The sequence below is a fragment of the Brachyhypopomus gauderio genome, chromosome 12 (genome assembly GCF_052324685.1).
Source record: "Brachyhypopomus gauderio isolate BG-103 chromosome 12, BGAUD_0.2, whole genome shotgun sequence".
Classification (NCBI taxonomy): Eukaryota; Metazoa; Chordata; class Actinopteri; order Gymnotiformes; family Hypopomidae; genus Brachyhypopomus; species Brachyhypopomus gauderio.
Genome location: NC_135222.1, coordinates 3,065,482 through 3,080,144, shown reverse-complemented (window position 1 = coordinate 3,080,144; position 14,663 = coordinate 3,065,482). Strand labels below are relative to the sequence as shown.

The 14,663-nt window shown below is 44.0% G+C and overlaps 1 protein-coding gene across 1 annotated transcript in view; it reads left to right on the top strand.

Annotated features, from left to right (window-relative positions):
- Positions 1-14,663, top strand: part of LOC143528643 (DNA-directed RNA polymerase, mitochondrial-like) — a 38,250-nt gene extending 23,587 nt beyond the window's left edge. Inside the window, exons 16-21 of the mRNA XM_077024438.1 lie at positions 1,617-1,669; positions 4,184-4,282; positions 4,384-4,456; positions 5,031-5,122; positions 5,334-5,407; positions 13,729-14,663. Of these exons, the coding sequence (XP_076880553.1) occupies positions 1,617-1,669; positions 4,184-4,282; positions 4,384-4,456; positions 5,031-5,122; positions 5,334-5,407; positions 13,729-13,778 (441 nt within the window). The 3' untranslated portion in view covers positions 13,779-14,663. The remainder of the gene's footprint in view (positions 1-1,616; positions 1,670-4,183; positions 4,283-4,383; positions 4,457-5,030; positions 5,123-5,333; positions 5,408-13,728) is intronic.

Genomic DNA, 14,663 nt, shown 5'->3' with positions numbered 1-14,663 from the left:
TTCCTCAGGACCACAGTGTCTACTCCAACCACACTCTCTAACCCTACTCCCTTTAGAACGAGTTCCTCAGGACCACAGGGTCTACTCCAACCACACTCTCTAACCCTACTCCCTTTAGAACGAGTTCCTCAGGACCACAGTGTCTACTCCAACCACACTCTCTAACCCTACTCCCTTTAGAACGAGTTCCTCAGGACCACAGTGTCTACTCCAACCACACTCTCTAACCCTACTCCCTTTAGAACGAGTTCCTCAGGACCACAGTGTCTACTCCAACCACACTCTCTAACCCTACTCCCTTTAGAACGAGTTCCTCAGGACCACAGTGTCTACTCCAACCACACTCTCTAACCCTACTCCCTTTAGAACGAGTTCCTCAGGACCCCAGATCTTTGTCCTAAAGTCTTAAACTGCATGCAGCTGTTTATCTGCTGAAGGGATTGACTGTTCAATGTTAGTCCTGGCTTTAAGAGGCTGCCTTATAGAGAACATTTACAGCTGGGATGTTTGAAACTTCTTCATTTTGGGAGTTCCAGCTATCCAAGTCTCATTATCTGTGCAACAATCTTGAATACATTCTGTTATTCCATTATTAAACTAACTAGTAGTAGATCAGGATGACTGATGGCCAGTTATGGATGCCTATGGCATTACTCTCTACTGTACTTCTGAAATTGTCCATACCTGCATACCTGTCCCCTCTTGCAGGCCCATCTGTTCAGTTGTACCTCCTGGACAAAGCAGCAAGCGGGCAAACTCCTCCGTCTTACATTTCCTGACATTTTGTTTCGCATCCAGTCAGCACTTTGTAAAAGGACCCTTTTCAGGCACATCTCGAATCCTGTGCACATTTTACCACAGCGTTGCTCTCATTTACAGCGTTTGGCAGACGCTGGCATACACAGCGTCTACACATTTATCAGTAAGACAATACATGAGATTTCTGCCAATGGAACCCACGACCTTGGGGTCAGTAGTACTCTGCACAACCTGCTCTACCAGGTGAGCTGTTGGCTTGTTTTTCCCTTTGTGCGGGTATGTGTACTCAGCTCAGGTTTTGTTTTGGGGGTGGGGACTGAGCAATAGGATGACATGACATTCAGTCTGGTGTTGGTAAAATGTCTTCTCCTGCACATCTGACTGTTCCTTCCACTGTACTCTGAGTCAGCTCATTCCTAAAGACAACATATCACTAATGTGGTTTAGGAAAGAGCCTTACCCTGGTGAGATTGATCACATTGATTCGCCTCCTATATGTACACCATCTGAATCATACTAGTGTGTGTTACATACTGTCCGAATGTATTTGCAGAGGTCTAAGATCAATATTGGAGCACTTGAACTGCACTCCGGGCCATTAATACTAAGGAAGAGTTCACGTTCTGTTCAGGCAATCAATAACTAAAATATACAGAGAGGAGGAATCGGACAAAGAAAGACGACATATCCCACATATTCCCAATATCTATAACTAATAATATGTTCTTTGTTTATTGTGTTGCTTATTTCTTTATTCGAGGGTTTGTTCATATTCCGTCCTCTGAGCTCGTAATGTTCTTGCTGTTTGTCGTTGGATGACTGTCGTTGATTGCTTCTTCGTTCTTCTTTTTCTGCAGCTGAAGAGCAACATTCAGTTTCTGAGTATCCAGAACAGCCATGATGCTGACGAGTGAGTCCTCTTCTCCTTCATCCAGCCTCTTTCTTCATGCTCTTCTTTTTTTTGCTCACCACCCAACTGCAAATGCAGTCCAAGCTCACAGCTGCTCTGGGGGCCTTTGACAGGAGACCCAGTACAAGGTCTTCACACTGGTGCCGGCTCTCTTCATTGTCGTATATGCAGGCCTCACGGAGGACGTGGGTAAAGGCAAGGCCCTTGGGCTGAGGAGCGTGGCATTTTACGCTGAAATGTCACTGCTGAATATCACGAGTGTCATTTACCCAACGGCGGCCCACCCGGCATGGTCGATGACTGGCTTTAACACTCATATTTAGCATTTATGATAAAGTTCAGTTCATAGTTTATGTCAGATAAGTAGAAACATTAATGGTGAACTATGTAATGTATTCTCCTGTTGTTCTCATCACTATATTCACTGATTGATGTAATATGGACTTTGTGGGACCTAAATAGGGCTATAGAGGTTAGTTAATTATGCCAGGGCTTTTCAATTGAACATAACTCTGCATTTTGTGATGAAACAGTTGTTACTTTCTAACTCCAACCCTTCGATTATTGCCTGGAGATCTGTACGACATCCGTTCCTTCTTTAAAAAACACTCGAAATGGAGCTCAGTGCTCCAGGCTGGTACTTGTCAATCATTGTCCATCACTGTCCATCATTGCTTCTGATGGGACTCTGGGGAGACAGTGGCGACAGGAATCACATTAACAGAGCACGGCGGCATGTCGAGTCTGCCGCTAATCTGACAGGCGCCGTGGTCTCAGTGATGGCCCTGTACCGCTCGGCCTAGAACAAGTGTAGTGGTGGCCAGACAAAATTAGAGAGCCAATCAAATGAAGGTGGTCGAGGAGAATCCAGGAGATGTTGAGGCAGAGTTCTCCTGAAGGCCTGATTTTGTTGTGGTGTTCTAATCCTGCACTGTGGAAACTCTCAAGGCCCTGATGGAGGCCACAACTATTTACATATATCTTCAAAGCAAAACCTGGTTTTATATGTAAAATGATCAGTGTATCTGCACACATTTATAAGATGTACAACTTTTTGTGTAGTAGCGGCTACTGGTAAATCCTTTAGGAATGGGACACAGCTGATGTGAGTTCTCATGCACAGGGTTATGAATTAGTTAACGCACAGTGGTCCTCAAGGAGACGTGCAGGTCATGGTGGGGAGTCCCTCTCACCCACAAACCCCGAGACAGAAGCGCGAGAAGCCGCTTGAAGGACTCGCGTGTCCCTTAAGTGTGGCGAACAGTGTCTGAATGGCGCCCTCATTAACACCTGAATTAACGATGAGATCAAGAGGTTGGCACTGGCTCTCTGGTGACTAAGGACCTGAGGCACGATTCCCGCCCACGGGAAGAGTCTCGTAAACCACCCCGCTGCCAGTTCTAAAACGGCCTTGTTTACATTTCCCCGCTTCACGCTGGTGTTTCCTGGGCATATTCACACAACCAACAGCAAGCTTCGTAATTAAAAGCCAGTTAGCAATGAGTAATTATAAGTGTTACTGAGTTTTTGAGTGCTTCTAAGTAATCAGGTCTTTGAAATCAAATGATTTCCTTTACCTCAGCCACCCTTCGATTTGAACAGTGGGGGTTTCCAGTGTAAGCTGTGAGCTTCCTTTCATCCTGGGTTGGAGGGGGGAGGGGACCTGTATGCGGTCCTTAAACAGAGCTCCACACACCTCCACACGGGCATCGACTCCGTGACTTGTGGGCAGAGCATGCTGAGTGGTGTCCACACCGTCGGTTCCTCCAGGGGTTCTTCGAGAGATTCTGAGGACTGGCCATTTGATGGAACATGCTGAGAACACATCCGCCTCGTCTACAGTACAAATGAAAGGGCTTTAGTAACATGAACTTTCAATACACCTGTTACACAGTTCTTCATTTCATTACTAATTATCGCCATTAAACATGTCTTGAAAAGAAACAATATGTCAGTATAATGTCAGTAGATGCTTTGGGTATACAGGCCCGTCATATAGCGTGACCTACCTGTGCTATCACCAGTAGATGCTTTAGGTATACAGGCCCGTCATATAGCGTGACCTACCTATGCTATCACCAGTAGATGCTTTAGGTATACAGGCCCGTCATATAGCGTGACCTACCTGTGCTATCACCAGTAGATGCTTTAGGTATACAGGCCCGTCATATAGCGTGACCTACCTATGCTATCACCAGTAGATGCTTTAGGTATACAGGCCCGTCATATAGCGTGACCTACCTGTGCTATCACCAGTAGATGCTTTAGGTATACAGGCCCGTCATATAGCGTGACCTACCTGTGCTATCACCAGTAGATGCTTTAGGTATACAGGCCCGTCATATAGCGTGACCTACCTGTGCTATCATCAGTGGCAAATGGCTTCTACCGCTGCATGTGTATATATAGGCAGGTTTGGAGGTGGCCTTAAGCTTAAATAGCATGTGGGTGTGGGTGTGGGTGGATGTGAGGTCATTGTTGCCTTGACAACTGTTCCACATCACCCCCATACAGAAAGCCAGACACCGTGAAGCAGAAGAACGCCTTCCCTCCCAACTTCATCCACTCTCTGGACTCCACTCACATGATGCTGACGGCCCTTCACTGCTACAGGTGACCCTCACCTTCTCCACAGATGTTTCTGACCATGTGGCACTGCATGGTGTCGTCCCATGGATGCAGCAGCCACTGACGTAGACCTTTTGTCTTTGTAGCGTCGGCCTCACCTTCGTATCCGTCCACGACTGCTACTGGACCCACGCCGTCACGGTGGACGTCATGAACAAGGTACGCACCTTCTCCGCCGCCCCGCTTCTCCTCGGTGCTTCTGTTAACGTAGTGGCTGCACTGTACGTTAAACAGCAGCTGAGGAGCATATAGCGGGGGATCAGGTGCTGTGTTAGCATCCGTCAAACCAACGGGGACCTCTAACTGTACGGAACAACACTCCGCCTGAACCTCGCAGAAGTTCTTTTAGAAGCCCAGCTGGATCAGCGAGGTCACCAAGCGCGGTTCTCTTCCCGGCCACGATACAACCTGAGGTTGAAGTGGGTGGAACAGACACGCAGTTTGACGCAAGCCTCTGCAACCTTCCCCAGAGTGCTCCGTGTGTCCTCGAGCGTGCACGGCGGCGTTCACAGGGGAGGGGACCCTCGGGCCCGCTTCACGGCCGCCGCCCCGGCTGATTAAGACGACTCCCGTCCTCCTTCCCTGTCCGTTCGCCACGCTCCGCTTTGTTTAGAGTCAGACTGCTCCCCTGCCGTGCCTCATGGCCATGGCTACCTTCTACAAATTAAATAAGCAAAACCGAAATGTGTGCGAGCGTGCGGCCACTAAACACATGCTTCTCGTCTCTTCCCAGATGTGCCGTGAGCAGTTTGTGTCCTTGCACAGTCAGCCCATCCTGCAGGACCTCTCCAGGTTCCTGCTGCAGAAGTACTGCTCAAGACCGCTGTACGTTTGGACACACACACACACACAAACACACACACACACCTCTGTCCAGTCTGAAGTGCTGCTCTGCTCCTTACTAAAGCAGCTTTGCTAAAACATAGATTTAGAGACAGCATGAAGCATTTGATTGAACAGAAACGATTAATGTTCTCAGTTCTTGGGCCTTGGAATGCAGTTCCCTCCACCAACCCATCTCCACTTTGTCTTCCAGGGAAGGGACCAAGAACAAGAAGTTTCTGGAACAATGGCAGATGATGCAAGTGCTAGGGAAGGTGCCGCAGACGGGTGAGCCAAGTGTCCTCCACACTGCATTCTGGGATTGACGCCCCGCGGTCTCACGTCGGCCCGCTATTGTGCCGCGGAGCTCCGCTGGACCACGTGTCGAGGCATTTATTTTTTTTTTTCCAGCTGAGAGACAAATTGAATTAACCAGATGACGGCTATATTTAACAAGTAATCTGCTTATGTAACAAGATCCTCATGATTTGTACCAATGCCATGCCTTCCCTTGTGACCTATGGTATATGCACACCACACACACACACACACTCACACACACCCACGCCCAAACCTGCGCGCACACGGGTGAAACCACGTGTTCACAGTCGTTTGAAAGTGTATGACCCACTGTGTCCCACTTTGATCAAACTAAAATGAGCATCACGGCGTGCCTCTGTGTGGCAGATGGTTGGCCCGGTGGTGTGGAGGTCAGACAGGAGCAGACTCCACTTGGCCATGAACGCCTGAGAGAGGGAGAGAGCTCAGTCTGATTTCTGCCATCACCCCTCCTTACTGCCACTAATGACACTGTGGCTCCCAGAGGGGACAACTGGAGGTAGCATATGTGCACACTAGGCTTGTCACGATACTAAGAATTACAACTTCGATACGATACTTAAAAAAATATTGAAATTCGATACCATTTTCGATACCAAAGTCAGATACGGTGCTAATTTCCGTTTTAAAGCCTTTTTATTTATTTTTTTATAAACAAACAAATGAATGTTGCTTTGTGTTTGAAAATGCTTGAAATTGTAACTTCATTTCACAACAAATATCTGTCTGACTGAACAGTTCTTTTGTGTTAAATACCAGCATCTTGTAATTCCAGGATGAAACATGAGAGAACGTGAAGACGTTACGATTGGGCGTTTTGAAAACAACCACCTCGTGCACCTCTCGAATTTTGTAACTTCGCGCGCGCCGCGCCTCAGCGCAATGAACAAAGTCATGTTTGACGGGGTTCAATTCAAGCGCTTGTACCAATATTTCCCAGCACGTTAAACTTAATTAAGTTAAATATTTATACATATACTCGAAATGATTCGAAATATTGCGCTTTTAATCACATTATTTAATGGTTGTTTATTTTCAAAACGCCCAATCTTAACGTCTTCACGTTCTCTCGTGTTTCGTCCTGGAATTACAAGAGGCTCGTATTTGTTAATGTAATACAAGAAAAATGTCCAGTCAGACAGATATTTGTTGTGAAACGAAGTAGTTACAATTTCAACATTTTCAAGTACTTTAGCCTAAATTGCAACACTTTTCAAACCTGAAACACACTGAAACACAAAGCAGCATTAAAATTCGTCAGGTAAGTGTTCATTCCCCTGTTTTGAGGGGTGTTTCTTTTATACTACCACATATAGTTTCGGACAACACTGCAAAGCGGAAAGTATAAAGCCTCCACCGCTCGCGGAGGTTCGCGCGAGGTGCGCGCGGAGTCGAGCGCTATGGTCACTCAACCAGGCTTTAGCGCCCTTCGTTGAAATGTTCCAAAAGCACCGCTTGCAAACAGGCTTGTTCATATCCTTCGGTTTTCCATCTGTATCTGCTTCGAATCCAACAGCACTGCGTTTGCTTTAGCTGCCATATTAACATTACAAACTGTCCTGTGCATTACGGCAGCTTGGGTGGGTCAAACGAAAGCGCATTCTATGTAAAAAGAATCGATACTTAAGGGAAACGAGTATTGTACCGTTTCAGAATGTTCAGTATCGATACGTATCGATATATCGATTTTTTTGACAACACTAGTGCACACACGTGTAGGTGTGTGTGGGGTGCGTGTTTGTAGGTGTGTGTGTGTAGGTGTGTGTGTAGTTGTATGTGTAGGAGCGTGCGTAGGTGTGTGAGTAGGAGCGTATGTAGGTGTGTGTAAGAACGTGTGTAGGTGCGTGTGTACATGTCAGGTCAAATTTATTTATATAGTGCTTTTTACAACACAAAGCAGCTTTACAATCTTATGGGTCCAGATCCCTAATGAGCAAGCCAAAGGTGACAGTGGCAAGGAAAAACTTCCTATGATGGTGGGGATTAGGAAGAAACCTCAGGAGAACCAAGACTCAAAAGGGAACCCATCCTCCACTGGGCGGCCCATTAGCACAAGTCCATATTTGTGGTCAAAAGGTGGTTCTACAGTTATAGTTAAGGTTCTTGTTACCTGGCCACAGACTACAGTCATGAGGGCTCACTGAGACATTGCTTTCCAGCCAAGTCATTGTCACAACTAGAGTGATGTCATGACACAGCTGGATGACAGCATTAACATCTCAGATTACCAGATATCTCAACGTCTGGGGGCCCCCGAGCCCCACATCTTACAAAGGGAATATTAACTGAAGGCTTGATTAGATAGGTGAGTCTTAAGTCTAGATTTAAAGATTGGAACTGTGTCAGAATCTCGGATTGGAGCTGGAAGGCTATTCTATAATTGAGGGGCTTTAAAAGAGAAAGCTCTGCCTCCGGCTGTAGTCTTACAAATTTTTGGAACTAGGAGAAATCCACCATTTTGGGAGCGCAAAGGGCGAGATGGGTTGTAGTAAGCAATGAGTTCACTCAGATATTGTGGGGCAAGACCATTTAACGCCTTATAACAGAAGAATTTTAAATTAAATTCGATATTTAATCAGAAGCCAGTGTAATGCCGTGAGAGTGGGACTAATGTGATCGAATTTTCTAGCCTTAGTTAGGACTCTAGCTGCAGCATTCTGTACAAGTTGTAGCTTCTTTATGGAATTTTATGGACTGTTTGGAGCATCCAATTAGAAGACCATTACAGTAGTCCGATCTTGACGAGACAAAAGCATGGACCAGTTTCTCTGCATCAGCTAATGAAAGTAAGTGTCTCAGCTTGGCGATATTACATAAATGGAAAAAGGCAGCTGTAGTGACATTGCATATATGTGTGTCAAATGAAAGATCCGAATCAATAGTGACACCTAAGCTTTTTGGGGTAGATTTAGGTGTTACTGAAAAACCATCTAGGGTAAGGGGAATATCAGCCCAATTGCTTCTAGCAGCTTTGGGCCCAAGAATCAGCACCTCAGTCTTATCGGAATTTAGTTTAAGAAATTTAGACGCCATCCAGTTTTTATTGTCCTGGCTGCAGTTCTCAATTTTGAGAGTAGTAGTGATATCATCCAGATTGGAAGATATATACAACTGAGTATCATCTGTGTAGCAATGGAAGCTAATACTATGCCTAAGAATGATAGTGCCCAGTGGTAGCATATATAATGAGAATAATATGGGGCCCAGTACAGATCTTGTGGGATGCCATATTTTACCTTGGTATTCTCTGGGCATTCGTTTTTTACTAGTACAAATTGGTAACGATCTGTCAGGTAGGACCTGAACCAGGAGAGTGCTTGACCTCTTATGCCAATGAGTGTCTCCAGCCTATTAAGTAGAATATGATCAATGGTGTCAAAGGCAGCACTGAGGTCTAGCAGTATGAGAAAAGAAACATGTCCTTTATCAGAGGATATTAAGAGATCGTTCAGTACTTTAGTCAGTGCCGTTTCAGTGCTGTGATGAGCTCTAAATCCAGACTGAAATAACTCAGACATGTTCTGTCTGTAAGAAGGAAGAGAGTTGTGAAGAAACTACTTTCTCTGAAATTTTGGATACAAATGACAGATTAGAGATTGGCCTATAGTTGGACAGTTCCTGAGGGTTAAGAACAGGTTTTTTAATTAGCGGCTTGATGACTGCTAATGAACTGCAAATGTAGCCCAGGCTCAGAGAATAGTTAATTATGGTAAGCAAAGGTTCTACATTGCTATGCAGTAATTCTTTAAGTAGAATATGTATGGCATCTAGTAGGCATGTGGAGGGTTTAGCAGATTCCACCAATGAAATAAACTCCTCATGACCAATTGGGGAGAAGGACTCGAACAGGGCATCAGAGCTGACCAGACAGCTGTCAAGGTGCATTGGCATGTTGACAGGCTCTGATATAGCATGACAAATTTTTCCCTAATTTTATCAATCTTATCATTAAAGAATTTCATAAAATTGTTACTGATACACTCTAGTGGGATTAGTGAATTAGTTCATGGTTCATCGTTAGGCTGGAAACAGTTTTAAATAGGAGTCCTGAATTGTTTTTATGTTTTTCTATTAAATAGAATTAAATAGACGAGGATTTTGCGGTATGGAGGGCATGCTTATATTCAATAAGGCTGCTTTTCCATGATAGTCTTAGGGATGTCCCGATCCAGCTTTTTGAACATCCGGTCCGATACTGATATTGGCCGATGCCGATACCGGTCTATCTGAGCATGTATTAAAGTTTAAAGTTATTTAGCCAACTTACTTTGTTGTCAAACTCATGTTGAAAAGCGTTTTACACTTGATAACAAGTAGCCAGCTGAATTAGGTGTGTTTGAATAATACACAATGGTTGGTAAGAAGAAACTGAGCTGTTTATTTAGCAATTAATAAACTCAAAAGACAAAATAATAAATAACAAACATAATTGACATCAGTAAACCAAGGCTTAAAAAGCCATATGTGCAAATAATATTTTAAATTGTATTTAAAAAGCATAGCACACAACCTGAGTAGAAAATAGTCTACTAATTTCGTTTCTGCCAGTGTTAGTTGTGTAGGACCTTTCTCTTGGTCTTCAGTTTTCTTTAGAAACTATTCATGTTGTTTGTGGTGGTATTTCGCTAAATGCTTGATTAGATTGGTTGTATTAAAATTCTTACAGCTTTACCACCACGCTTGACTTTACTGTGGCATATGTTGCACTCTACCTCTTCGTCTTTGTCGTCTTTTAAGGTAAAATAATCCCACACAACTGACATTTTTACCGATAACTTCTAAATTACATGGCCGTCTTAATGGTTAGGAGACGCTATGCTTGTTAGTGTTGTGTAGTTCGCGAACGATTCGTTCAAATGAACGAAACATTTGAGTGAACGAACTGAATCGAATCACTTCCTCAGCTGATTCGTTCCTTTCTCAGTTCAGTAATTGAGCTCAGCAGCGTGCAGGCCGGCAGGGGAACTGCTGTGTGGTCTGTGAATCTCCAAAACACCCACGAATCTGGAGGTGGAGACTCTCATTGCAAGGGAACTGTGCATGCTCAGTGATTCGTTCAGTGATTCGTTCATGAACTGATGGCTCTCGTTCACTCTCTGATTCGTTCATGAACTGAGGGCTCTAGTTCACTCTCTGATTCGTTCATGAACTGATGGCTCTCGTTCATTCTCTGATTCGTTCATGAACTGAGGGCTCTTGTTCACTCTCTGATTCGTTCATGAACTGATGACTCTCGTTCACTCTCTAATTCGTTCATGAAATGAGGGCTCTCGTTCACTCTCTGATTCGTTCATGAACTGATGACTCTCGTTCACTCTCTGATTCGTTCATGAACTGATGACTCTCGTTCACTCTCTAATTCGTTCATGAACTGAGGGCTCTCGTTCACTCTCTGATTCGTTCATGAACTGATGACTCGTTCACTCTCTGATTCGTTCATGAACTGATGACTCTCGATCACTCTCTGATTCGTTCATGAACTGAGGGCTCTCGTTCACTCTCTGATTCGTTCATGAACTGAGGGCTCTCGTTCACTCTCTGATTCATTCAATGAACTGAGGGCTCTCGTTCATTCTCTGATTCATTCACTGAACGTACTGTTACCCAGAGAACTGTTGCTAAGGACGTGATTCACGTTTGCGCTGCCACTCACTCACATTTTCTTTTTGATTGCACATTTAAGTTGATATTTTCTTCTGAATGTACAGTTTTTATCTTAATGTTGCTCTTAATTTAATTTTTATTTTGCATTCAGTTGTAAGTTAGTTCATACTTATTTTTTGTATTGTGTTACAGTGATCCTGCGCCAGTTCGTGCTTCAGCTTTTTTGTGAATTCACTCTTTCACGGGTTTTTATTATACTAATATATAATTAAAAATATATATATATAAATATAATATAAGATATTAATGGGAAAAATAATTCGCGGGTCATCACTTTTTCGCCAGTTGTCTGCGGAATTCGATCGGCGGAAAAAATATATATTTAATGATTTTTTACATGACAAAATCCCAAAATGTATAAAAATATATTATAAGTATTAATTCTACCAATTAACAAGGAATGTTATAAATAATAAAATTGTATGAATTACAGTAAATAGTGTATATTTACTCTCGGAAACGAGAACCAGCATCGCTTGCCTGAGACGCTACTCGCCTACATGATATTGTATACAACAGGATACAATATTGCTCGCTGGACAAGCACACATGCACAGAACAGTGTGGGAATGGTTATTAAGTGAATGGGAAAGGTTTATGTAAAGGTGTGGGGAGGGTTTATTAAGCCTTAATATAGTGTATAAATACTTAAATAAATATACCGTTTCTATTTTCGGTTATTGCGGGTAGTTCTGGAATCTCCAGAATGCGATAAAGGAGGGATTACTGTATTTGTAATGTAATTTATATTTTATAACCCAACATTTAGTTGCAATTTTTTTATTTATAAATTTTCTACAACACTCTCGTCTCCTGGTCCATGAGGCCGTGAACTAAACTGAAACATGAATCGTTCAGCCGTGTATCAGTTAAGGCTGGATACTTATGCGAGTGACCATAGCGCGCGACTCCGCACACAACGGCGGAGGCGTTTAAACTTGACATGTCACATTCTTTGTAGTGTTCTCCGAAACGATATGTGGTAGTATAAAGAAACACCCCTCAAAAACAGGGGAATGAACATTTACCTGATGAATTTTAGTGTTGCATTGTGTTCCAGGTTTGAAAGTGCTGGAATTTAGGCAAAAGTACTTGAAAATGCTTGAACTTGTAATTACTACATTTCACAACAAATAGCTATCTGCAGAGTTGCCAATTCTCATGCAATGAGCATGAGACACACACATGTCTTGACTGTCTTCACACGCTCACACCTCACACATCCGATTTCTCACGGCGAGAAAAATCTAGTTTATTTACCTCTGATCCACATCTATGATTCAATGAGTTACTAGGTCGCTCTGGCGGCAACCACTGGCGATCGATTGATCACAATATAATATAATCCATTTTACATCCACACCCCCGCCAACAATTTACACTCGCCACTGAACGATTCGGTGAACAAATCTTTTGAACAAATCTTTTTAATGAACTGATTCTAATGTTTCAGTTCATCTAAAAGAACTGGTTTGCCCATCACTAATGCTCATGTGCTGAAGGTGTGCTGGAAAACGCGGACTGAATTTAACTCACTGGTGAAAACACAGCAAAAACTGGAATGGATTATCTAAATGAGTATGCTGGAAAACGCGGATCGGACTTTCAAAAAGAACTGGTGCCTGCCGATCCGATACCGATACGCATTTTTTGCAAATATCGGCGGCCGATCCGATCCAAATATCGGATCGGGACAAGCCTAGTCTATCGGTAACATCAGTACATGCGTGTGTAGGAGCATGTGTAGGTGTGTGTGTGTGTGTGTGTGTGTAGGGACGTGTACTAGGTGTGTGTAGGACCATGTGTAGATGTGTGTGTGTGTGTGTAGGTGTGTGTATGTTGGTGCGTATGTAGATGTGTGTGTAGGAGTGTGTAGGTGTGTGTGTCTAGGTGTGTTTGTAGGAGTGTGTGTGTAGGAGTGTGTATAGGTGTGTGTGTAGGTGCGTTAGGGCTGTTTTCTGTTCCTCTGTCCCTCCTTTGTCAGACCCAGCTGGCACCTATATGTTCATGCCAACACTTGTGTCCTTACCATCTCATTACCATCTCTTTAATGTATCCTTACCATCTCATTAATGTATCCTTACCATCTCCTTACATCTCCGTAATGTGTCCTTATCATCTCCTTACCATATCTTTAATGTGTCCTCACCATCTCATTACCATCTCTTTAATGTATCCTTACCGTCTCATTAATATATCCTTACCATCTCCTTACATCTCCGTAATGTTTCCTTAGTGTCTCATTTCTATCTCCTTCATGTATCCTTACCATCTCCTTAACACGTCCTTAACGTTTAGGTTTCACAAAGTTCTCACAGGAATTCCCCCTGGTTTGTCTCCAACTGAAAATATTAATGATTTCAGTTGTGAGTTTTTAATGGAATGTGTAATACCAGCTGTGTCAGCCTCTCCTTCAGGGCTTTCAGCTGCGTTTGAGGACACACATCAGTCGTCTCGTGTATTGTGCCATATGTTGTTTGCCTTGTGCTGTCGCCTTTGTGCTAGTTGCTGTGCAATTACGTATGTGGCACGTTGGACCAGTGACAGTTTGGAAATCCGTCGGTACTACTCAGAGCTTCACTAACATTTGTGCTTCTTTGTGCTAGGTGATTTTGACCTGCAGAGAGTGAAGGAGTCTACCTATTTCTTCAGCTGAAGAAGGTAACAGGTCTCCACAGACAGGCAGTGTGTGGTGTGGCGTTCCTGCCCTGGAGCCCCTCTATACTGGGCACAGACTCTGCCCTGGAGCCCCTCTATACTGGGCACAGGGACCGCCCTAGACACACCGTGTTGCAAACTGAAGCAATGCTGTCAAAGCCTCTACAGATGTGTGTGTGTGTGTGTGTGTGTGTGTGTGTGTGTGTGTGTGTGTGTGTGTGTATGTGTGTGTGTGTGTGTGTGTGTGTGTGTGTGAGAGAGAGAGAGAGTATAAATGAGACAGGAAAAGGGTTTAGCGTGTGTGAGAGTGCTATAGATGTGTGTGAGTGTGAAAGTTAACTTCTCTTTGTCTGAGTGAGTGTGTGGGTCGTCAGTCTGTCTCCTCTCCTTATCATAAAGACAACCCAGCCAAGCAGAGTCCTGTAAGCTATGAGCATGCGGCCTGTGTGCGTGTGTGTGCGTGCGTGTGTGTGTGTGTTTGGTGGAGGGGGGGTTCTCCTCACTGGCCTCAGCAGGACTCCCTGACTCCTGTGGTCTAACAGCAGGCTGATGAAGCACCCAGGCGAGGCTCTTATCGATCTCAGTACTCACTGCCCCCCCCCCCCCCCTCACCCCCCACCCACACCCTCCACCCTGAGCACAAGCAGGAGACGGACATCTGCTTCGCCATTTTGGCTCTGATGTACAAGGTTCAGGATATCGATCTGTTCCCTTCTCACGGCTACACAGACACTTGGAAATCATTTTGTGATTGTTTTTTTTTTTTTTTTTTTTTTTTTTTGCCTTGGCAAACAAGTTCATTTGTAAATAAATCTGCAGAAGTCAGTTACTGTCAAAATGTACACTTCTTACATGATGTAATAAAGGCTGTATTTTTTTCCGG